This window comes from Typopeltis vanoorti, chromosome 24 (genome assembly GCF_054136105.1).
Source record: "Typopeltis vanoorti isolate ZY-2024b chromosome 24, IOZ_Tvanoo_1.0, whole genome shotgun sequence".
Classification (NCBI taxonomy): Eukaryota; Metazoa; Arthropoda; class Arachnida; order Uropygi; family Thelyphonidae; genus Typopeltis; species Typopeltis vanoorti.
Genome location: NC_143572.1, coordinates 14,463,885 through 14,487,584, shown reverse-complemented (window position 1 = coordinate 14,487,584; position 23,700 = coordinate 14,463,885). Strand labels below are relative to the sequence as shown.

General features: G+C 34.4%; 1 protein-coding gene across 1 annotated transcript in view; it reads right to left on the bottom strand.

Moving 5' to 3' along the window:
• Positions 1-756: 756 nt before the first annotated feature.
• Positions 757-23,700, bottom strand: part of LOC150092936 (uncharacterized) — a 96,072-nt gene continuing 73,128 nt past the window's right edge. Inside the window, exons 9-12 of the mRNA XM_090413396.1 lie at positions 22,106-22,174; positions 9,368-9,452; positions 6,373-6,481; positions 757-3,075 (exon numbers count right to left, since the gene is read on the bottom strand). Coding sequence (XP_090269522.1) covers positions 2,783-3,075; positions 6,373-6,481; positions 9,368-9,452; positions 22,106-22,174 — 556 coding nt within the window. The 3' untranslated portion in view covers positions 757-2,782. The remainder of the gene's footprint in view (positions 3,076-6,372; positions 6,482-9,367; positions 9,453-22,105; positions 22,175-23,700) is intronic.

The window sequence follows — 23,700 nt, the reverse complement described above, 5'->3', positions numbered from 1 at the left end:
ACAAATTTGGGAGACTGCCCCCAAATTTTGGAAGCTTACATTCTAAGATTGTCAGCCCAACAGCCAAGACAACCCAATTTGCCCACTAGGGAGCAGCTTTAGGACTGACTTCAGATGCCTTTCTTCAGCCTCATTTGCTTAGTATGAGTGCCTGCATGCACATATCGTTTTGTGATCCCTGAAGGCAATGTAACATTGCTGAAATACAGGAAGGTATTGAGTAAGGTTTTTAATTAGTATTCTAGCATATGTTGTCATTTCCTGAAAAAACTTAACTCATTCTGATTTAGATTGGGATAGACCATTAAGCATTTTTGAACTCTCTTGATAAACAATGATGCCTATACTACTTTTGAGTATAAGGTTTTATTTCTCCAAAGGATCCACTGATTAGGTATAACTTGATGCTGTGCTAATCCAGGTTTATGAAGTTTTATTAGCTGAGCATAATTCTGGTACTTTTCCATCTTCCCTTGGAAAAGTTATTCTGAAATATCTATTATGCTATATAAAATACTTTTATTTACTGTGTTAAATGCAGTGAGAGCTTGTATTCTGTTTACTTGTGAATTGAGAAGTACACAAAGTACTATACAATAACGAACTTCAAATACATCTGTATTTCGGATTTATAATTTTACAAAAAAAAACTACCACTTTTGAAGATATTGTGTTAGCAGAAATGGATCATCACAAATATATATATATATATATATATATATATATATATATATATATAAACAAAAGCACACTGGGTTTATATGCTCAGCAATTTTATTTATTTACTTTTTTTATCATTTCTTATTTATATTATGAAACAGTGCAACATACTGTAGTCTCCAGAAATGATTTGAGATAAGGAAACTCCACAACACCAGAGAAACACTAAATATGACTAATATGGTTGTCATGAAAACAATGACATTTGGCATAAAGAATAGAGATTATGAACAGATGGAAAAATAAACTACTAGCAACATTAACATGCAGTAATGAATCATTTATATATCATAAATGCAGGAAATTTTACTTTATACATTCAAAAAATAAATTCTATATATATTTTTTTTTTTTCACCTTTTGTAGAAATGGGCAAATAAGGCCAATGATGGCAATACTTAAAATGCAAAATTTAATAATCATCAACTCTTGCAACATTTTCAGTAACAATGCTTTCCAACAATTAACAAACAAAATCAAATGGACATTTATAATCCTTTAAGAACTTTTAATTTGAACAAACCCAATAATAAAATTCTTTATTTTACAAAGAAAACAAAGCTTTCTGAGTGAGTTTAAGGAATAATATTTTAAATATACAAAAAAAGTAAATCTAATAGACTGTTGGGATGCTCATCCCCAAAATACTTTAACGAGTTGAATCATGATTCTACAATTTAAAATCTTCTATTTACACATACCTCATGATATATAGCTGGATATGGCTTTCTGGGGGGGGGGGGGGAGGATTTGCCTGACTTAATTTAAATTATAAACAAGTAAACATAATAGAAACAAAATATTTAATTATAATAAAAAAAAATCAAATGATATTTATACATTCGAAAAAATTCTCTCTATATATATATTTTTCATCTTCATCAAAACACTGAAGCCATTATAGCAAACATTCAAAACAAAGGACACTAACATTAAGCTAACTAACCGAGGCAGGTGCTATGTGATAAAGGGGAAGGGGAGGAAATGAAAGTAGAAGTCAATGACATTTAACAAAAATAAATAGATTAAAAAATTAAATCAATTACATCTGCCTATGATAAGAATCTTCCAAACTTTTAGCATTGAGAAACCATCATTCTAATATTATTATAAGACCTTTGAGACCTCCTTGAATAAATGTTCATGCTTAAAATGGCTTCTGCAGATGAGCTGTATATATCATTATCAAGGATCTTGTGTTCTGTATCAATGCCATGCTATGACAGACTAGATATCTAAGCATCACTATAAGAGATAGAGTTTAGTACTCACTAATTCTTTTCTCCATAGAATAGCCAATTTCAAATCCAAAAGCCAATTTTAAAACATGAAAAATGATAGTCACACCAGACATGACAAACTCCAAATGAAAACAGAGGTGAGACCCTAATCCATGGTAATGGGGAGTATAACATAAATATACTTAAATATTTTGTTTCTACTGTGCTTAAATGTGTGTATAACACTATAGGTACCTTTGCAAGTTCATCTGACTTAACTGAATGGAAATATTTATATGAGAACTTTGCATTTTAATGTGTTTAGAGCTTTAAATCTATTTTGAGTTCTGTAATCTGCTGATGAAACTGGAACTAAAGACCATAATGCTGCAAAATGGACTGAATATGCAGTTAGTCTTCATCAAAAAAAGTTCAACATAAAAAATAATAAAAAAAATCTGAAAATTCATCAAACAAGTAACGATAAGATTGCTGTCTCAATACTTCAGCCATATTAAAATAAATTAAATAAATAATATTTGCATAACTAATATGTTGATCATCTTGCTTGATTTGGCACCAGTAAACCAATCAAGTCAGTAAAAGAGTTTTTTTTTTTACTAAAGTGATTGATTACTGATTACAATCTTGGCTTACAAATTTAACCAGATTTGTGATTAAGTTACCAAAAACTACTTAACTGTTCTGTTTTCTACAAAGAAAAATTTGATATTTGTGATAACTCATGAGAAAATTAAGTCTAAGATTAAAAGCACTTAGTGGCCCATTCCATTATGTTTAATACTTGTTTTGCATAAACGACTATGAAAGAGAGCAAAGTGTCAGATATCTTGTGGTAACTTAATCACCACCTCCTGCTGTTTAACATAATCAGATTCATTGAAGCCTTTTTTAAATTTTTCATGGTAGTTAAAATCCTCTTTTATAGTTGCCTCTCCATTATAGACAGAATAATCTGGAATATCTAGCAGGGGCTTCTTTGGTGCCAGATGAGAGTCCATATCATCTAAGTCCAATGGAATCTTCTCACTAGATCTTGTTTTCAGGATTTTGGAATGCTGGGGAATTTTTACTCCTTCCATTTCTTTGGAATACAGAAGATTGCGAGAACGGCCTAGCAAAGATTTTAAAAAACATTAACGTGTCTGATTATACTGTATCATGAAATAATTTCTCAACATAAGAACTTATCTGAAACAAGTCCTGGCCAAATGTCCATAAAATTAATGGCATGCTAAGGAAAATTCTATACCAAACTATTTCCAGACACCCCTCTGTAATTCGTAAACTAATGTCTAGATGGCACTACAACCTCACTTATCAGTATAAAAGAAGGCATGGAGCTGTGTGTTGTTCAGTGATACGAAGTACAAGCAGAATAGGTAGGTCAAGGGAGCTCAGTGACTTCGAACGTGGACTAGTTATTGGTGGCCACATCAGTAAGAAATCTGTCAGAGACATTTCAACTCTCTTCAAGTTGCCCACGTCAATAACTGGTGACGTGATTGTGAAGTGGAAACATGAAGGCACAACCACAGTCGAGTAGGCCATGTTTAATGACAGACAAGGACCATCGAGCATTAAAGAAGGTTGTTCATGGAATGAGTGAAATAATAACCTGGGAGTTCCGTAGTGCTACAGTGAGGAATGGAGTTCCATTATCAAGCAACTGCCCATAAACCAAACATTTCTTCTGTGAACAATAAGCACTGCCTGCAGTGGTGTAAAGAGCAATACCACTGGACAATGAACAACTGGAAGCATGTGATTTGGAGTGATGAATCATGCTTTACCGTGTTGCAGTCCGATGGGAGGGTCTGGGTGTGGCCGATGCCTGGAGAACGATTCCTACAAAGCATGTGTAGTGCCAACAGTGAAATTTAAAGGAGGTGGCATTACAATGTGGGGTGTTTTTCATGGAATGGACTTGGCCCTCTAGTAATGCTACACGGAAATCTAAATGCGGAAGGGTAAAAGGACATTTTGACCTGTTACGTACTGTTTATGGTAGAAGATCAATTCGGTGATGACTATTGTCTATATCAGCATGACAATGGTACCTGTCATAAAGCAAGGTCTGTGAGGCAATGGATTTGGACAATAACATTCCAGAAATGGACTGGACAGCCAAGAGCCCAGACTTAAAATTCCATAGAACACCTTTGGTATGAATCAGAATGCCAACCCCCCCCCCCCCCTCCCAACGACCCCACATCACAAACTGCTCTGGCTACAGCTCTTCAGGAAGAATGAGTTGCCATTCCTCCAGAGATGTTCTGACACCTGGTAGAAAGTCTCCCTGGCAGAGTTAGAGCTGTCATAGAAGCAAAGGGTAGACCCATGCCATATTAATATCCACTACTGGAAAGTGTGTCACAGGGAAAATCTGATTTGAGTTTTGAGTAGGTATCCGAATACTTTTGATCAGATAGTGTATATTATATCACTTACTGAGACAGAGTATGAACTGTTTAGTGACAATTAGCATAATTAGATAACCAGAATGAAAACAACCCAGCATAATAATAAAAAAAAAAAAAACATCTCCCCTTCTGCAGATGTTACACTGCATACACATGAGCAAAACAAAATTTGTTGTAGCACCAAAATAAGTGTATTTTCTTAACAAATAAATAAATTGTCATAACTTATTTCAAATTTTCAGTTGCTGGGTGCAGAAACAAAAAGCAAATTTCAAAAGCAAATAAAGATTTATATATGTAACTTGAAATCGAAATTGCATTTGAAATTTTCTATATCATTAAGACAGTTCACAAATTTTATTTTACAAATAAAATTTAACTGAAAGCATTCAGATTAGTTTGCAGTATATATCGAACCTGTTATAAAAATGTGCCCACCTAATATGGAGAGGACATAATATACTTTCAAGCAAGAAGTGAGTTTGTTGCTTGAAACAAAACATATGCAATAATTTGTCTTGATAGTGAGTTAAGATGCCAATGCTGAGTAAAAAGAACCTGGTCAGGAGCACTGTGATTTCACCTGCACTTCTCGCACAGGTTTGCCTAATACCATCACCAATATTTCCATCCAATCATGTGGTTATGTTCACATTGAGTCACTCCCATTAGACCACCTTTGCAAAGTGAATCAATTCATTTATTAGTGTGATCATTATTTCTTGTACTTACTACATGGCAAAAACTTTCGGGAATACTTGCCTGTGTTGTATTGATCATGAACTTGATCAAATTTCTCTTTATCCCTCCACAACACAACCCCCCCCCCCCTTTTGCAGTTCCTATTTAATGTTGGTACTCATCTATTTAACTCCCACCTGATTTATCAATCCCAATCCTGTACTTGCACAGCAGGATACAACTTCTCCCAAACACTCCTTGACCATTTCACAAGAAATGCACATTTTTATTTTCTTGCAGTTTAAGCCATGTTTACCAAGCTGCCTCCTGAGAAGAATAATCACCATCTGTGTAGTTACATATATAGTCTTTCTTAACTGAAAATTCTACATGCTTAGTCACCTCCTAGGATCACTCACTATGAACACAGGCAAAACGGTTACTTTGGTTATAGCTAAATCCTCTGATACCATCAAAAGATCCAGCATTCTCAAATCCCAAGTTCCCTTTAATTTGAATTTTAGGTAGTTCTCTCTCAGCTGAATAAATTATATTGTTCTTCCCTCCCCATACATCCTTTTTGTCTTCTGTCTTCAAAGATGGTTCTCCATAATGATTACCTGTCTTACTGACAGGTAATCATTATGGAGAACCATCATTATGACATTTGCCAATGCATGTCATCTATTTTTATTTATTATTTTTTTCCTACTGACTTCTCACACCAGGGAGCCTCAAAAACTGCTTTCATACTGAACTTCTACTCTTCTTATCTGAAGTTCTATCAACACCAATACCCACCTCGTTCCCTTTCTTCTCCATGAATATACAATACTTATATCTACTTCCATATCGTTACACATCCTTATCCTTCTTTCAAAATATTTGTGCCTGACAAACTTATTTTCTGACCTTTAAAAACTATACAAACAAGTCAATGCATCCATCAGAGTTCACTTATGCCTAAAACAATCAGGTTTTATAAATAAGGTTAAATTTGCTGAAATATGAGCTAGTTTCTCTTAGCCTAAGAACTTGTTTCACAAACAATAATTGCCCTAATCTCCTGATTAATCTCCACTTTAAATGGAAATTAAGTGTTCTACTAATGTCATTTCACCAGCAAGTACCACTGAAATGTCGAAACTTTATAATAGATTTTAAAATATTATTGGTTGTGTATGCAATTCCCAGAAAAAACATATTTGGACAATCATGCTGCTAATAGTTTGTCCAGAAGATAACAGATCACTAGAAAACACCCCTTGGAAATGGGAAATGACTCTGTATTTGAAAATATTTCTTACCTGCTACAGGAGGCATTTTGTTAACAGAAGACAATGAGAGCTCATTTGATTCTAAAGAATCAGGCCTAAAGCTGGGAATCAGCAAGAGTGCAAAGGACAAAAGAAGTACCTAGAGGAGAAAAAAACTTTCATGTACTTGTGGTTACTTTTTTTCAACAAATTTAAAAAAAAATACATAAATGCAATTTAAATGCACTAAGTCATGTTTAAGTAATCTGCAAACTTTTATAATAATATTACAGCCTAAGTTAGAGGAAAAGGGATATACTATGATACTTTTGGATTTCACTAAGGATTCTAAGGATACAGCATGGAAGGCTTTTGCATAAGCTGGAGGATATGGGGATTTGATTAAAAACCATCAGCTTGGATAAGAGGATGGCTGAATGATATCAAAAAAGTGGTGTATTGGGGATGCAAGTCTGCAAGATTTAAGGTGACCAGTGGTATACCCAGTGATCAGTCTTTGGTCTAAATTATGAGAAAACGGTTGTTCATTATTAACAAATGTAAAGTTATGCACACTGGTGTGATGAGATATCCAATGGCATATTATATTGATGAGATTATGCTAGAAGAAACTGATCTGGTTAAAGATCTTGGAGTTCTACTCAATAAAAATTGAAAGTTTTTTCACTTGGTTAAACTATATAAATCAAAGATGCCAAGAAATTATATTCTTGGTTTCATCCTTTATCCAAGTGTAAGCTAACAAAGTTTGCACATGAAGTCACTTCATGACTGGGCTACTTGTACACAGTGGCTAATGACTTCACATCAGCTGCCTTAGTATCCCATAATGCAAAACGCATATCCTTATGGACATGTATAATGCCTATGCATTATGGGAAGGGCCACTACCTAAACCAGTTTTGACCTTTATTGCAAGCTGACCTGCCATGGTGCATCGATTACGTTTTGATGTTATAACCAAAAATCGGTCTTCATGTTCAATGGTTGAGTGAAAGCAACCTCTTAGCAAACATGTGAATCACATTCCACTGGTTTGAAATGGTGCCCAGTGCCTGGATACAATGCAATGCGAGATTCCAAACTCTCTGGCAATCAGTAATTCTGCGATCTTCTTCAATCTTTCCAATAATTCATCCCCGTGTGAAATCATCTAGATGATGTCTTTGAAACATTACAAGACATTCAAGTTTGCAACTTTATGTCTTCATGAAAGGATAAAAGAGCTTCCTTCAAACACAATTTGCTCAGAATAGCCGTTTGCCAATACCGTTAAGGTTCATGTTTCATAAAAAGTACCGAACTTTTTATAAAAATTATGAAAAAAATACAGGTTTATAAGAAAAATTAATAAATTTACTGTTTGCATTCATAAAATAAAATACAAATTAGTTATTCTGCTGCACAAGGAGGTTCAAACAAGTTGGTTCTGATACTATTTGTATAAATATTAAGGAATTATATTTTGACAAGAGCATTTTATATAATGCTGTAGCTGATAACATAGTACAGATTATTTCCTCGACAACAACAGACTCCTCATCCATATTTTAAAAAAATGCTTTATGGTAACATCGATAGAACTTACTGGTAGGTTCTTACTGTGGTGCTGATACCAACAGGAACCACTTCTGCAGACATCACTGTATCAGCTGTAGGACAATACACTTAATGTCTAAATTTCTGATTTCATTCTTAATTTGACATATTGTGCAGGTTTAAAATTAAAATAGTTTGCCTTTCAACTGTGAAAGAATTAGCTATTGTTAAGAAATGAGCCAAAATCCATGATTTTATTGTACAATGACACCTGTGGAGTATTCGTGACTAAACACACACATAACCACAGTAATAAGGGTAGGTATTATTTCTGGGAAAATTCCCATGTTAGTAATAAGTTTTAGTAAGTGAATATTTCATCTTAAGTATCATAGGACATCATAGTACAGTTAATTCAAACAATACTAGGAATAACATACAGTTAGGCAAACGCATGATTACAATGGAATCCCAATAAGCATGCAGTAGCATGTTATAGAATTAAATTAAAATATATCTGGAGAAAAAAATAGATTACATTAAAATAAGATAACATATATAAAAATTATTTTATACAATTTTGTATGACGATTTCTCATACTTCAGGGATAGCAAGAACATCATTATGGTTCAGATTTGGTCTGTGAAGTAGGGCTTCGGCACTTTCTTTATATAGACGTTTATGTTTATATAAAGATCTATGTAGAAGTTTGGTCTTTTTTCAATGGATCCTATAGTTTGGATTTTCAACTGTGTTGTGCGAGGCCAGATTTCTGCAGTTTGATAAGACGGAAATTCATTTATTAACAGATCTACCTGTCTGTCCATAGTAAGACAATTTACAGGAATATGGAACCTCGTACATGCCAGGTAGCATCCGAGGTGACAGTTTGTCTTTAGGAGAAGGTAAGAAGTTATAGATCTGGTCGACTGGTTTGTAGGTAGCAGCAAGTTTGTATTTCTTCATAATTTTTGAAAGACGTTCAGAGATGCCTTTGACATAAAGTATGGGAATCTTACGGGCTTGTTCTTGTCTAGGTTGATGTGTGGGAAAGTGACTGATGATTTTTTGAGTTGTTTTCGGATTGTATCCATTTAGTATGGCTGCATTTTTGATTATTTCCAATTCTTTGTTCAGAGATTCTTCAGAGGGGCAGAATCTGTGGGCTCTGGTTACTAATGATTTAATAATGCCAAATTTTTGAGATGGATGATGAGCAGTAAATATTTACTTACTAAAACATTACTGTAGTTAAGTGTGACTGTTTAGTCAAAATCCATGATTATATAAATATCACTAAGCATAATTCTAGATAGAACTATTATCCATGAAGTTTTCAATGGTGATATCCATTATTAAAATTTTTTCATTTTTCTTTTCAGATCTTAGATTTTCTTTAATGACAAAAAAATATAACCTGGAGGAAGTATATACAGTATTTGCAAACTTCACAAATATAAAAACATATTTACAATCTTTGCTTACCATTGCACAAGTACTAGTTTGAACTGATTTTACTGTGGAATTTGTCACTATGCTCTGCAGCCGTTTCAGCTGATCTAACAGAGACCTAAAAAAAATTGTTACTTCTGAATAAGAAAATGTCACTCAGTAATTAGTCACAATTAATATTAAGAATTTTCTCAATTAAGAAAGTAGCTTCATTCCTTACACAGAGCTCAAACGTTTTTAATTTAGAAAATGAAAAAACAATTACTGAAATACAGAGCTGAAAGGCTTTAGCTCTCTGATAAATTTTTGAAACTCAAGTTTCTTTCTATATTTGGCTATAAAATATGGTTGGATCCATAATTTCCTCCATTTTAATCTCATGTTTATGCCAAATTGAGGCCTTTCAGTTCTATGCCTCAATAATTGATTATGCATTTATCAAAATGTTAATCATGATGAATATAGTATTACTAACGGTATTCAATAAAGTTTGTTATTTTTAGAGATAGGCCTTTTGCCCTCTTTTTTTCCCATCTACTCTCTGACAAGAATAATAGGCCCATACACATTAAATTTCTTGCATATGGTTGTGCAAGGCTGAGGATCTTTCAAAGATCATCAATTTCAAGTTATTTTCACATGGTGTCTGATGAGAACTAATGGTTAGAAACAGCTGAAAACTAATCTACGAGGGTGATCTGAAAAGTTCTTGGACTAACAATGAAAAAACTAATTTATAATTTCAAAATTATTTTTATTTTTCAACATAATTTCCATTAAGACTAATACATTTATTCCGGCGACGCTCCAGTGCCATTATCCCATCCCTGTAGTGGTTCTCAGTAAGATCTGCAAAATACCCCTATACAGCTGCAAACACCTCGATTCGAAGAAAAACACTGACCAGCGAAAAACAGTTTTAGTTTTAGGAAGAGATAGAACTCAGAGGGAGCCAAATCTGGGGAATGGGGTGGATGTTCCAACAATTTATAGTACATATCCCTTAATTTTCCCACTGCCAAAACACCTTTGTGGGTAGGTGCATTGTCCTGATGAGATGATTTTTCTTCTGCAAATCAGATCTTTTCTCACAAATTTTTTCGCCTAGTCTGGTTAAAAGATTGGCATAATATTCCCTGGGTATTGTTTTATCCTTTTCAAGATAATTAACAAAATACCTTTAGCATCCCAAAACACCAACTCTATGACCTTTCCTGCTGATGGAACCAACTTTGTCTTCTTTGGGAGCTGAACAATCAGCTTCTGTCCACTGTTTTGACTAATGTTTGGATTCTGGTGTGTAATGGTGAATCCAAGTCTCATCCATTGTAATAAATCAAAGCACAAAATCAGTTTTATTCTTGTTAAAATGCTCCAAGCACTGTTCAGATATTTTCATGCGAGTGTGTTTCTGATCTGCTGTGAGCAAACACGGCACCAATCTTGTGCAAAGCTTTTTCATTTGCAACTCTTCATGCAAAATATATCCTACACATTCTTTTGAAATGCCTATAGTCTCATCGATTTCACGGACTTTGACTCGCCGATCATCCGATACTATATCGTGCACTTGATCAACGATTTCTGGTGTTGTTACACTTTTTGGACGTCCTTCAAGTGGATCATCTTCAAGGTTGGTACGGCTACATTTAAACTCTGCAGCCCATTTCTTAGTTGTCGAAAATGAAGGAGAAGAGTGCCCATAAACCGTTATGAACTTCGAATGAATTTCTTTTGGCGTTAAATCTTCTTTTACAAAGAATTTTATAACTGCACGATACTCAATTTATCAATTTCAATGAGATACAGACAACACTTTTGCTTCAGACAGCTGTATAAAACAAACTACTTGATAGAATGACTTGCAATTTCACATGTGCTTATGACAGATGTAACAACTTAAAAAAAAAAATTGCGGATAGCGTTTGCCATCTATGGTCGAGGCCAAGAACTTTTCAGACCATTCTCATACAGTATGTAAAAGGATTAAAGGGGAAAAAAATCTGATTTGTCCTATTTGTATTTTTTTTAAGATGAAAGCGCCACCTAGTTTGGGGATTTCAATAGCAAATAAGGATAATTTGCTATTGAAATAGCAAAGTATGATAGTCTAAAGTTATAACAAAATACATTAGCATCTAGAAACTATTTATTCTTAAATTCAACAAGTTGATGTTATTTATGAGAGCAGTGTCATCTCATTTCTGTAGAAAACATAGGAAATGACAATTTAATAAAAGGTTAAGTAAGTAAAATTCTAGAATGTTATTCAAAATCATTCACATGTGTGTTATCAGGTTTTTTTTTTTTTCTTTTTTATTAAAGAGATGTTTTGTATATGAACCAATCTTAAATTGTTCAACTATTTCATGTGTTCCTGTTGTTTAATTATTTGGAGGTAGGATCTCTCTTATTTGACATATTGACTATTAATGTGCAAGCCACTGGTGCCAATAGGTTGTTTGTATTTCTTCAAAAATATTTAATGTTGATACATTTTTCACTTCGTCACTGCAGTTACATAGTTTTAATTGTAAGTTTTCTTTATTAAAATTCAGAGCTTACATGATTATATTTCTGGTTCAAAGTTTCTAGTACATGGATAATGAGTGGCCTGCTCATTAGAAGTAATACCAATGTTGCACTAATATCCCAAATGCGGCTACAATAAGCCAATTATCAATTTGCCAACCACAGCCAAAATATCAATTATTTTCTCTTCAATAATATGTAATTCCTGTTTGTTTGTTGTTTTTTGTCTACACTGTCATTGTGTTAATGTTCTTTTTTTTCTTAGTAAAGGAATAAAAATCAAATTATCTCGTAGTCAGTGTATGGATAAATAAGTCCTTTATGTATGCCATTGTTATGTCCTATTTTTCTTATTATACATCTATATGTCGTATAGTATACCTCTCCTTGGATGTCACGTGGTACTATTGAGAACACAAAGGAATTGCCTTAGGGACGAGCCAATTCAGTTAACAAAGCCTCTGAAATTTGCTTCTCTTAATGTTCTGGGAAAAATTGTTTTTTTACTGCTGCATCACCCAGAACCTTTAGATTAAGAAAAGAGTTTCTCATCAAGAAGTGAACTTGCAGATGTATCCACTATTAAACTTTGTTTGCAGGTCTCAAGTAACCTTAACTATCGTTTATTCTCTTCTGCTTAGATTCGAATAATTTATGAGTGGTGCATCGGATTCTTAGACACAGGCAATCAAATTAAAAATAGCAAAAGGTTTATTTAACACATTAGTTGTCATACAGTATAAAGAATAATCAATCATTACTATTAGAATGTTAAACAAATGAACTTGCATTTTAAACAAATATGAATATCATAGAAACTCTTCTCTAAAAGAATCATAATCTAGCTTTCTTAGATCATAAAACAAAATTGAAACTTCAGACTTTGATAAATTACTCAATTAAAGACACTTCAATATCTCTTAAGACATAATTATCAATTAGCACATGCAAAGAACATTCCTTTTCCTTTTGTCTAATGTCTTATTCTAATCAGTCCTTAATTCTTAAATTACAGTTAATTTCTCTTCCTCACACACATTACTTGACAAAAAGGTTACAACCATACTCTATGATCCTTTATACTTGTCATTTTGATTCTTGATTCTTTTTCTCCAAACTATTTACTTTCCATTGGTTTTATGGCTAGGATTCCTGTGATCGTTGGTTGGTCCACACGTTGCTAGTATATCGAGCCTATGTCAAGAACATTCCTGGCAAAAGGTGATTCTGTATTCGCGTAGCACGCTACAGAGTCGCTGAGCTTTCCCATGAGTTGCCTACTATCTGTGTAAAACGTCTATCCTTTCATCATAGGGCTTGAGACCCGCAACCTTTCCAACTACTATATGGCATCTCCGACTGCTACTACCAGGAGTGAGAGCAGAACTCCCTGCAAACTACACGTCCAGACGATCGAGAAGAGAAAACAAAAAAAAAAGCCTCCTGGGGGTTATCAAAGCACTATAGTCCTGTCTTATTCTAATCAGAGTCCTTAATTCTTAAATTACAGTTAATTTCTCTTCTCACACACATTACTTGACAAAAAGGTTACAATACCATACTCGATGATCCTTTATACTTGTCATTTTGATTCTTTTTCTCTAAACTAATTACTTTCCGTTGGTTTTATGGCTAGGATTCCTGCGATCGTTGGTTGGTCCACACGCTGCTAGTATATCGAGCCTATGTCAAGAACATTCCTGGCGAAAGGTGATTCTGTATTCGCGTAGCACGCTACTGAGTTGCTGAGCTTTCCCAAGAGTTGTCTACTATCTGTGTAAAACGTCTATCCTTTCATCATAGGGCTTGAGACAAACAACAACCTTTCCAACTACTACGTGGCATCTCCGACTGCTACTACTGGGAGTGAGAGCAGAACTCTCTGCAAACTACACATCCAGACGATTGAGAAGAGAAAACAAAAAAAAAAAGCCTCGTGGGGGGGGGGAGGGTTTCCTAACCAACCTACGGGTACTCTCTGTAACCTAAGTTGTTCACCCGTCATGTTTTTATTTGTACACGTTTGGGTCTCGCTTCCGTAGAGTCTTCTCCAAACAGCTTAGGTCTCCACGTGCCGTATGCGTGCGAGACCACTTGGGGCAACTTCTTAATCAGATGGTTTGCCCTTGTGCTATGACCTTGTGTTCTCACTTTGTTATACGCAATTTATACAGCAATTCATTGTGTATCAATCTTAACAAGTAATATAAAATTTACCAAACTTCACTATCTAGTAGAAATATTTTTACACTGAAATATTCACAATTTTTCTTCTTATTCACTGTATCCTATATTTGTCAAGATATATATAATATATACTAGGATGCAAGCATATCCTTTCAGGGTTTAACTTGTTAAATTGTGATTGAATAAATTCCTAATGAATTTTATTCATTCAAAATTCAACAAAGTTTCCCCCTTTCTTTTAAAATTTTTTTTCAAAAAAAAAAAAATTTTCTTTTGTGCCCTCCTTTCAATTCTGGGGGAGTCTGCCAAAGTCTTTCTGTTCTTTATTCTGTCATTAGCCATTACCAAGCCTTTCGACTTCTTTCCTTCTGTCTTTACTCTCATTTCGTACTGTGAATAGCTTCGATTATAAAAATAGCGTCTCTCTCTCCTTGGTTGTTTTTATCTTTATGTAAATTGCTGTGAACAAGTTTTTATCTCTCTCGAGTCTCTCCTCTTCCCCTTACTGGTGCGAATATAATTAACTTCTAGCACAGTAGGCTGAATATCATTCAAGTTCTTGTTTTCATCAACAATATTCTCTGATGTCTCTCCGATTAGTGAAACATTGTCTGTTGGATGACCTGTCTCTTTTGACAAAGAGCCCTCCTCTATGTTCAATTTGTCACATATTGAGTAATCGTCAGCTCTATCAACCTGTTTTTCGTTATTTCATCTCTGAGACTTAGATCTGAATAAGTCCTTGCCTACCTTGTAAGATCGTGTTTCGCAATTTTCCTGGGTGACTCGCCTTCTTTCTAGAAGACGCATCTCCCTCCTTGCATAATTACACTCAAATTTATACCTTGTCAAAAAATCATTCCCTAGAATCAGCCTTATGTGTGGGAGAGAAGTTCTGGACAAAACCAGAAACACACAGCTTGAATTCAGGTAAGTACATCTTTAGATTCACTGACTTGGTCGCGTGAGTTGTGGAGGCTGTAATTCCGGATATTCTCATGGAGTTCTTGAGATAAGTAATCTTTCCTTTTACATAGAGCTCCAACAATCTAAAATAATCCCCTGAAATGATGGAGGTCTGAGACCCAGTGTCCATTTAAGTGTTACAATACCTCCCATAGACACTACCTTTTACCATCATTCCATAGGATTGCCCTTTTACTCTTTGCCCTCTGCTCCAAGTTCTATTTGCGTATATATGTGATCTTGGCTCCCCATTGTAATTCCTATTAGAGCACTTCTTACTGCTGAAACAATTGCGGGCAAGATGCCCGACCTTGTCACAATTGTAACATCTGGGTGGCTCTCTCCTATCACTTTGATTCACTGGTTCTTCTAAAATCTGATGGATGTTCAGTCATTTCCTGGGAGGTTGCCGCCATCAGTTTTTGCATGACGGTATCCAGTCGGTCAAGAAGGGGGCCATTGTAATCTCTCAACCTGTTCGCTAATTAGCCTAGTGGTATCTTCAATCGTGTTACTAGTCAGCTCTGGGGTCTTCATGGATATTGTTTCCAGTTACGGCGTCTAATCGTTCCATGACAGGTTGCTGGAGATGTTCTACTTCCTACTTAACTATAGATCTCATATTGCATGTTTCAGGTAAAGTTTCTGTTAACTTATTGATTGTTTCAACACTGTTACCTTCATTCCCTTTTTAATCTTGGATCTTTCCTTTTTCTCCCTACATTCTTTCTCCTGTTCATGTTGTCTTATTGGGTTGCAATCTCAACAAAGTTAACAAAACCAGTAGCAGTTGCAGGACGGATGCCCCCAAGCATCTGCTCCCATTCCTTAACAGCATTGTAGCACTCATCCAGATTTGATATTCCTTTGTTGAATGCTGTCTTTCCTGTTAATTTCTTAATTCTTTGTTAATTCCTATCTTACTCCTTGTCTGAATTGCTGGAAGACAGCCCAGTCCAAGTGGGGTCTTTCCTCACTGAAGACATTCAAGGTATTTGCCACAGTAAGCAATCCATTCTAAAAGTTTTTTAGCATGTGTACAAATTGTACAAATTGTACACATGCTAAAAAAGTGAGCTTTCCGCATTACAACAGATCAACAAGATCTCCAAGATGAATTATTACTGATATCTAACAACCTCACCATGAATGGCTACCCTCGGAGACTCGTCAACAAGATACTTTTTTCTGACACCCCACAAAGACAACGAGATGACACACAGTATATTTCTACAATCGTCATTCCATATGTGGGGACAGTTTCTAATAAGGTTGTAAGACTCCTCAAACCCCATAGAATAAGAGTGACTTTTAAACCTACAGAAACGATTAGGCAACTCTTAAGATCTCCAAAAGATAGCCATCCTTTCTTCAAATATGCTGGAGTTTACAACATATCCTGCTCATGCGGTTTAAATTACATCGGCCAAACTTCAAGAAGGGGTCTTGAAGTCTGGCCTCCCTTTGTCTAATCTCAAGATTAGACAAAGGGAGACAAAGGATTAGACAATATAGAAGAAAAATCTATTTTATCCTTTCATTCCTCAAGAACTAATCATATCATAGAGAGAGATAAAAGCTCCATTCCTTACATAGAGAAGGATTTCCGCTCCCGAATTATTAAAGAAGCCACAACAGTTGCCCGTTCAAAACCTTAACAGGCACCAAGGATTAATCCTGCCCGAGATCTGGAAGACCCTTATTAGATCTCTAAACATACAAGAACTGAATGATAGTGCCAATTATAGAATGTTCCTAAATAACAAGTGAGATCATACACGTGCTATGCATGTATTGTATGCGTTCTGTTTTGTCAAATATAATTGGAATCAGTTGATTTATATTATTATTATTATTCGTGATACCTCCAAGGAGTCCGAAGACTCATCGCGGGAGGACACCTATTGTATAGCTCTCCGTCTCAACCACCACCGAACCTCTACTATCAATCAACTACATCAGTGCCATCTACCACCCACCTCTACTACAACAAGTATCTTTTGTTTGTAAATTGCATGTCTTCTGAAGGGCCAATTTGTCTGTATGCAGGATGAAAAACCCAAGTTTCCGGGAGAAAAAACCCTGCTACCTCCGTATGAGATCAGCTAACTCACTTTCGATTAAAAAAGTCCATATAAATATTCCTCCCGCCATGACAAGAATCGAACTCAGGCCTTTTCCAATTGAAGGGTGCAATGTACCGTCGTTCTTCCACTTGTGCTACGGAGCCGCTATAGTCTGTAACACTTTTTATCTTTAAGTGCCTTATATCAGTTATGTACCCTGAAAATGCTAACAGCCTCAGTTGGTGAAACTAGTTGGTATAACACAGTTGTTCTAAAAAAATACTTGATCAATAAATCCCAATAGAAGTCATTTCCATAGTTTTTGTGGTCAAGAAAATAACATTTTAACAAACTTTAAATGTAATTATTCTGGACATCAAGAATATCTTTCTTTGTAGTTTAAAATTACTATTATCATCTCTGATTCCTTTTGGAGTACTCTTTCCTCCAGTGTGAAGTTCCAATAGCCTCCAGAATGTTTTGCCATCCACCTGATATTTGTATTCTATACATTATTACCAGTCTTCTCATGAATTTTGTTCAGCTACTTTTACACATAGCTTAACTCGTACATTTTGATCTGTACTCTCTCAGGTCATCTGCTGACTTATTTGATAGGAACTTTTGATATTTCTTCTTTTCCACAACTAACTCCATTTTCTAAATAATGTAAATGTTGTAAATTGTAAATTTTAAAAGTAAATGATGTAAATTTTTCATGCAGTACTATCATATCCTGTACACTCCTTGAGAGTACATGTCAGGAATTTGATGATGAACTCCATTTTCTTTGGTCCACCATGGAGTTCTGATTTTTCAATCCTGTTCTTGATTTCAAACTCATTTTTTCTTGTATAATAACGGTATAGTTGAGTCTACATTTCACCTCTAATCTAAAAGCAGCTTGACTAATTTTTAAAACTTTCTTACATATTCTTTTTGCTAGATTTGTATACTACTTAGAACTACTTTCATTAGGTATATGACATTCAAACCACTTATTTCTGAGAGTGCATTGGCTGTTTGAAATAATCAGATATTTGGATGAGGGGTTCAATGCTCAAGTTAGTAAAACTGCAAATAACAAACATCAGAACAATTAACTTTCAGACTTTAGGTGTTAGATGGGAGTTTAGATGCTCATGTAATCAGTATAACTACAGATAATGACCTGGGTAGATGAGTGAATACAATCTTCACTCAAATCAAGATATTGTGGGTTCAAATCCCACTGTGTGGATGCATGTGAATTCTTTGATGGAAGATAAATTCTGTCACAGGAATGAAACAACTAGAGGCCTGGAGTTGAAAAAACATGTTTGGTTTCAAGATATATTTACATTTTTGTGGATAGTACACATAAAAATAATTAAAATTACACCCAAACTTTTTTTTAAAAAAGTTTGGGTGTTAGTAGGTTGGATGCCATGTACCTCATTAAACTTATCTTAAATTCAACCGCCTGGAAATATCATCTGCAAATGAAATGATGCACCTAAAATCATACTAAAACTTTTTTTTTTTTTTAGAAGGAAGAAGTTGACTACTCTCTGACTTCATGTAGATGCTTAGTTTGTGCTGCATCTCCCCCTCCCCTTTAAAAAAGGGAACACACACTTTCATGGGTAATAATGAAGTGGATCAACTTCTGTAACTTCTTAACATCTGTAAAAACAAGAACTGTAAGCAGTCACAATCAGTGTACATAACCCAAATTCAAACTCAAAGCAGGTTTTTATTAATTTATACTCTTTAGAACAATGACAGCAGTTTGTAGAGTTACAACTTCTAGGAGTGAGCCTCTTTCTCTTATATACTGAAAATTTTCTTCATCACATACTATAAAACTTCTTTAGTAACGTATGTGAAAAACAGAATATGGTAGAAATATGAAATTAACTTTGTAATTCACAAACCTTCAAATTTATATTCATAGGGAGCACTCTACAGAACAGTCACCATCTGGTCACTTGCTTCTAGATCCTCTCCACCATTACCTGAACCTCAAAAAACTCAGGACTACTGAGTTTGATATGCTAGATGTTGAAGGCTTTGATATGTCATATCAAAACTTTACAAGGAGGACTGATAACTTCCATATCCTTTATTTTGCTTCTCCTACTAAAAAAAAAAAAAAAGTTCCCTGAACTTACTCTCCCCACCCCATCACATCACATCAAACCTCTGGTCTAAATTTCTTGCAATCTACCTCCATTTATATACTACAAAATGTTTAGCCTTTTAGTCCATACTTTATACTTTATCACAATGAACTGGCAACTATTATCTTTCAGGAAACCTGAAAGCCTTTTTTTTAATCATCCTAAAGAATCTTTACAATGATTTAAAATTTCAGCTCTCCAGTTTAGCATTATCAACAAGGAACTGCATATTTTATTCTCAGATGATTCTCAATATTATTGCGCAAATTAAAACAAAAAAAGCCTAAGTATGGACTCCTATAGTATACCACTGGCTACTTGACGTCTTGATTCATTTCTGCTCATTTCATGCTACTCTGACAGATTATGTTCTTTTCTCTCCCTTTCCCCCAACCTAACATTTATGCCATTAATAGGATTCCATTTCTCTTTTTCCCTTTCTTAATGGTCTTACAGCTGAGGTGTACCATAGGTTTTTATAACATTTTATTTCAGATTACTATATATCAAGCTGAAAGAACAGACAGTACATCTCAGAGTCTCATACCCACATTAGGAAACAGTAGTAGTACATATGAAACTCTGAGTTTCTTATTCGGCTAAGAAATGATATGGGATATATATCCCTTAACTTAAACAAGTTATATGTCGCCGAATTGAAGCCTTTGGCTCTTCATATGTCTAATAATTTATTAGGACATCTCTCGGCAATACTCACAGAAGGGTGATAAGTTCTGTTCGCTACAAACTTGATATTAACTAGGTCTACCTACTCACTGATGAGACCTCAATAAAGGTTGAAACCGGTCTGGGTAGTGACCTTCTCTCATAATGTTGAACAGTAATACAGCTCCTATGAGTTAGTTAATTTAATTATAAGCAAGTCAGAGTCCAAGCGTAAGCAAATACCTGGATAGTGCAACACCTGACCTTTGGTAGTGCAAACTGAGGCAACTCATAGTAAGGGTGGAGCAAGCTCCGATCACTATTCTTGGTGCTTGACCTTCTCTCATAATGTAGAACAGTATTACAGCTCCTAGGAGCTAAGTTCACATTATGGATAAATATCAAGAATAGTGATTGGAGCTTGCTCCACCTTAGACAGGAGTTGCCTCAGCTTGCATTACCTTAAGGGTCAGTTGCTGCAGTATCCAGGTATTTGCTTATGCTTGGAATCGCCAAATTTTATATAGTTTCTACTATATTCGGCATGAAACTCTTTGAGTTTCTTATTCGGCTAAGAAACGATATGGGATATATATCCCTTAACTTAAACAAGTTATATGTCGCCAAATTGAAGCCTTTGGCTCTTCATATGTCTAGTAGTACATATTTTGAAAATTATTCTATTCTTAAGAGATACTTGTGACATTAAATTAAGAATATTTTAATATTTGCCAAATATTTCAGTCTGAAATTAACAGACTATCCTCAGTGGCTTGATAGGAACAGTTTTTAAAAGGTGGAATACAAACAATTGATCATCGAAAAGTAGAACGAGCCGCGTGATGTTACATCGTTAAGCACTAAAGAGAGGAAAATTTCATTAGAGTGATGAATAAATTATAGGTATTAATTCACAATTTCATGTAATAATCTTAATTTATAAATTCAATTAAAGATAACATTAGACTAATATAGGAATTAGAAGGTCTCAATTAAAAAAAACTAGTGTGTTATCTGGATTAAATTTTCCCATATTTTTGACAAGGATAGGCAATCATTTTGATTCAAGTTAGGGCGTTGAAATAAGGTCTCAGCACTCTCTTTGAATAGGCGTTCGAATTTATAATAACATCTGTGTAGAAGGAGAGTCCTGGACCAGAGAATGTTGTGGCTTGTCTCTATCCTGTGCTGCGCCCAATACAAACTTATTGGATTTGTTGTGAAGAATGTACAATTGATATTCTTTTTTCTATAGAGCATCAAGTTTGTCCAAAATACGACAGACTGCAGTTACGAAGAACTTAATATACACCAGGCAGCAATATAGTTGAACGTTTATCTTTAGAAGATGAGAAATATGTGGATATTTTGTTAATAGGGATATAAGTGGCTGTTAAATCATATTTCTTCAAAATTCTTGAAATCGGTTCCGAGATTCCGGAAATATATGGAATTGGAACTCGACATATTGATTCTTTGTTGTTCTGGATAGAATTGTAAGAATTGAACAGATGTTGTGTAGTCTTTTCAGAGACTGCATTTAATTTCATGTGATGTTTGATAGTTGAAAGTTCTTTCTGTAATTCTTGGGGAGTCGAGCAATTAGTTCTAGCTCATCTACACATATGTCGCTATAAATTTGAATGCCTATTCAAAGAGAGTGCTGAGGCCGTACTTCAAATGCCTAACTTGAATCAAAACGATTGCCTATCCTTGTCAAAAATATGAGAAAGTTTAATCTGGATAACACACTAGGTTTGTTTGTTTTTTTAATTGAGACCTTCTAATTCCTACATTAGTCTGATGTTATCTTTAATTGAATTTATAAATTAAGATTATTATATGAAATTGTGAATTAATATTCATCACTCTAATGAAATTTACCTCTCTTTAGTGCTTAGCAATGCAACATCACGCAGCTTGTTCTACTTTTGAATGATCAATTGTTTGTATTCCACCTTGTAAAAACTGTTCCTATCACACCACTGAGGATAGTTTGTTAATTTCAGACAGAAATATTTGGCAAATATTAAAATATTCTTGTGTTAATGTGTATATATTTTTTATATTTTGAAAATAACAATATGATACCTTTCATTTTCACAACTAAATAAAAATAAAATAAATTTCCAATATAAAAATCACACCAGCAAAACTTTGCTACACAAGTATATATAAAAAATAATACATACATATTTTGCTTTTCCAATATCTTTACTTTTTTCTGCAACTCAATATTCTGTGCAGTACAAACTTTAACTCTAAAAAATCAAATAACATTTTAAATCTTAAAAGTCCCATAGGCTCATAGTTATCTTAAAAATGGAAACCAATAAGTAAATAACATTTTTAAATTATATAAACACTTCTGTATAAGTTTATATTTATAAACATTTTTATATTTTTATCTAAGTTTTTATATAAATAAATTAGCTGTTAGCTGTGTAGCCTTGTAGAAATGTTCTCGATAATGATAGATAGTCAGAGAACACATGCAATTACCACAAAGACATAGTGAGAAGTGGGTGACACAGTGAGATGACAGGATCGCATAGTGTTTAATCTATAGTGACAGACTAAAAGGTCTAGGGTTACAAAGTTTATGTTTAATGTTTAGCTGACAGGCAAAAAACAGCAGATATGAAAGAAGATGCTGAAGAAATTCTGCAACAATCCATAAAAAGAGAGAGAACAAGGGTTATCTCTGGAGATGGTGTAAGGGAGTGGTTAGCAAAGCACAAGGACTAGATTTTGCATGGAATATCAAAATGAGTGGAATGGGTAATCATGAGTGCTCTGTCAATAAACAAATTTAAGGAGAGATATGACAGACATTGTAGCTAGCATGGCCTCCTACAATGAGTGAATCCATGGAGATACTTGTGTAATAATAATATATATATTCATCTGAATGTTTCCTTGGAACCAAGTTATTAAAGTTCTCATGCACTGCAGAACTTAAGTCCTTGTTTAATTAAACTTAAAACCTTGTTTAATTATTAAACAAGGATTTAAGTTCAGCAGTGCATGAGAACTTTAATAACTTGGTTCCAAGGAAACATTCAGATGAATATATATATATTATTATTACACAAGTATCTCCATGGATTCACTCATTGTAGGAGGCCATGCTAGCTACAATGTCTGTCATATCTCTCCTTAAATTTGTTTATTGACAGAGTACTCATGAATACCCATTCCACTCATTTTGATATTCCATGCAAAATCTAGTCCTCATGCTTTGCTAACCACAAGAAAGAAAATTAGTACTAAGTATACTATAGAATGTACCTTTAATATTAGTATTCTTTCCCATGGTACTAATGTACTATAGCATATATTTCTACTGGAGTTGAGGGTCAGGTCACATAATTCAGAAATCCTAAGGATCAATGGTAACTTTTATTCGTACCACTTCAAGTGTCCAAACCAGCAACGTGGGCAGTCAGATGCCAGACAATGCAATTCATCAACTACCTAAAATTATAATCTTACCATAACCATTTCACAATTGATACTCCAGCCTGAATTAAAACTAAAGTCATAATGTATGATTCATGTTATAATTTTCAGTCATTGATGAATTTCATCATCTGGTGTGAAACCACTACCTTAATTTTATGGAAGTTTTGTCATTTGGCTATGCTACTAATTATATAGTGGGTTTTATCCTTTATCCAAGGGTAAGCAAACAAAATTTGCACTTTAAGTACTTTCAGGACTGGGACAACTCGTGGTAAAGGTGGTATAAGTATCTCCCATAATGCAAAGCACACCTTGCAGACAT